The 2,395-nt window shown below is 35.2% G+C and overlaps 1 protein-coding gene across 5 annotated transcripts in view; it reads right to left on the reverse strand.

The window, feature by feature from the left end:
• Window positions 1–2,395, reverse strand: part of wdfy3 (WD repeat and FYVE domain containing 3) — a gene marked incomplete at its 5' end in the record, with an annotated part of 96,713 nt that overhangs the window by 66,564 nt on the left and 27,754 nt on the right. For all 5 annotated transcript variants that reach the window (XM_014019682.1, XM_014019683.1, XM_014019685.1 and 2 more), the window contains 1 exon segment: window positions 908–1,097. In XM_014019682.1, coding sequence (XP_013875136.1) covers window positions 908–1,097 — 190 coding nt within the window.

Consider the following 2,395-nt stretch of genomic DNA (forward strand, 5'->3'; position numbering starts at 1 on the left):
TAAAACTATTTCAATATTGAAATGTTTGTTTTGTGAAACTTTTACCTTTTAAAAACTTATTTACAGAAATATCCAAAACTACAGTTTTTAAGCATATTTACTGTATTTGTATCTTTTTATTTCTTTTAGCTTTTTGCTACAGCTTTGCTAATTTCAGCTTATGCGTTTCCTAATTTTAGCTTTTAGTTATGCTTTTTCAAATTTTAGCTTTTATTTACAATTTTGCTAATTTTAGCTCTTAGAGCTAGCTGGGTTATTAGCTATTGTTTGCTTCATTTAGCTTTTAGCTATTATGCTGATTTTAGCTGTTAGTTACATTTTGGCTGGTTTTATATCTCAGTGAGAGCTTTGCAAAATTTAGCTTTAAGGTTTAGGTTAGCTTCTAATTAATGTTTTGATAATTTTAGCTGTGAACGTTGTTTTATTTATTTTTCTGTTAGCCACTGTTATGCTAATTTTAGTTTTTGTTTACATTTTGACTGGATTTGGACTTCAGCAACTGCTTCGCAAATCTTTTTAGCTTTGCTGATTTTAGCTTTTGATTACGGTTTTAATCATTTTATCTTTTATCATTTTATCAATTTTCCTTTTAGCTACTCTGCTCCTATTTTTAGCTTTTTGGTACTATTTGAACAACAGTTTTATTAGCAGTAGTTTTTAATAACAGCTTTAATAATTGTGGGTTTTTTTTTTTCGTTTTACTAATTTTAGCGTCTATTCTTGTCTTCTTCCATTCAAAAACATTTTAGCTGTCATGAAGTGCATTTTAGTAAAACGCTAACTTTCCTGGTTGTTTTTGTTAAAATACATTTTGTATATTTTTATTTTATAAAAATGTTTTATAAAAAAAAAAAACCAGGACAGTAGTGCTCGAACCTAGCTGAGATATTTTCTGTTTTTTCCTCACCTCTGGCTGGCTCTCAGAGCAGACGGAGGGCAGCAGGTCCAACATGGCTAAGACGGCCCCTGGATGGATGACCACCATGTCCGAGGAGGACGAGAAGGAAGCGGGGTGGGCGGGGTTAACCAGCTGGTGTTTCAGGTCGGTCAGGGCTTTGATTGGAGCTGGAGTGGCTGACGTGCTGTAGTAGCCGAAGCTGAGGGAACGAGAATAACACTTGTGTTAGTTTAACAAGCTTTTCTTGCTTTTTGTAACAACAAACATCACAGGATTCAGATTAACGTCAAACACTTTGTTGAATTCTGACCTTAAAGTTGCCACAAACTATTTTTAATGTCAAATACAGCGACTTCTCTCCTGGACATGAAATGTTTTCTGTCTGTAAAGTTAGGTTTTATATTCAACACTTTAACTGGGACTTTATAGCAGGAGTCAGCAGTTTGACTGTTGGTGTGTGTGTGTGTGGGGGGGGGGGGGTGGGGGGGCAGATCTGCAGGAGTCTGAAGTCCAACAATTAGGTATAATGGGCGTCTTGCTGCATTGTAAATTAGAGAGCAGCACATCTCTCCAGGAGAGCTGCTGCAGTCAGCATCAGGAGCTGGAGACGTTGGCAAACTAACTGATGCATTCAGGACACTTTAAATACTTTCTTCACTTTACAATTAGATGACCCGCTAAAAAAAGACACAAAAAAATCTGAGACATGGAAAAAAAATCTAGTTTTGTTCAACACTTTTAGTTAGACTTAATATTTTTAGCTTGTTTTAGCCAGGCCTTTGTTACTTTTAGCTAGCATTATGCTATTATTACGTTTGAAGTAGCCTTTTGCTACTTTTAGCTTTTAGCTAGACATATAATATTTTATTTTTTAGCAAGACTTTTGCTTTAAATACTTTAAATATTATATTTGTTGTCAAAAAAGACACAAAATATCTAAGCTATAGAAAAAATCTAGTTTTGATCAACACTTAGACTTAATATTTTTAGCTCATTTTAGCCAAACTTTTACTAACTTTAGCTAGGCTTTTGTTACTTTAGCTAGCCTACTGCTACTTTTAGGTTTGAATTATCCTTTTGCAACTTTTAGCTTTTAGCTAGACATTTGTTATCATTAGCCAGGCTTTTGTTACTTTTAGCTAGCCTTCTGCTAACTTTAGCCAGGCTTTTGTGGCTTTATCTAGCCTTCTGCTACCTTCAGCCAGGCATTCGTGACTTTTAACTAACCTTCTGCTACCTTTAGCCAGGTTTTTGTGAATTTTAGCTAGCCTTCTGCTACCTTTAGCCAGGTTTTTGTGAATTTTAGCTAGCCTTCTGCTACCTTTAGCCAGGCTTTTGTTACTTCTAACTAGCCTTATGCTAACTTTAGCCAGGTTTTTGTGAATTTTAGCTAGCCTTCTGCTACCTTTAGCCAGGCTTTTGTTACTTTTAACTAGCCTTATGCTACCTTTAGCCAGGCTTTTGTGGCTTTAGCTAGACTTCTGTTACCTTTAGCCA

The sequence above is a fragment of the Austrofundulus limnaeus genome, unplaced genomic scaffold, assembly GCF_001266775.1.
Source record: "Austrofundulus limnaeus strain Quisiro unplaced genomic scaffold, Austrofundulus_limnaeus-1.0 Scaffold226, whole genome shotgun sequence".
NCBI lineage: Eukaryota > Metazoa > Chordata > Actinopteri > Cyprinodontiformes > Rivulidae > Austrofundulus > Austrofundulus limnaeus.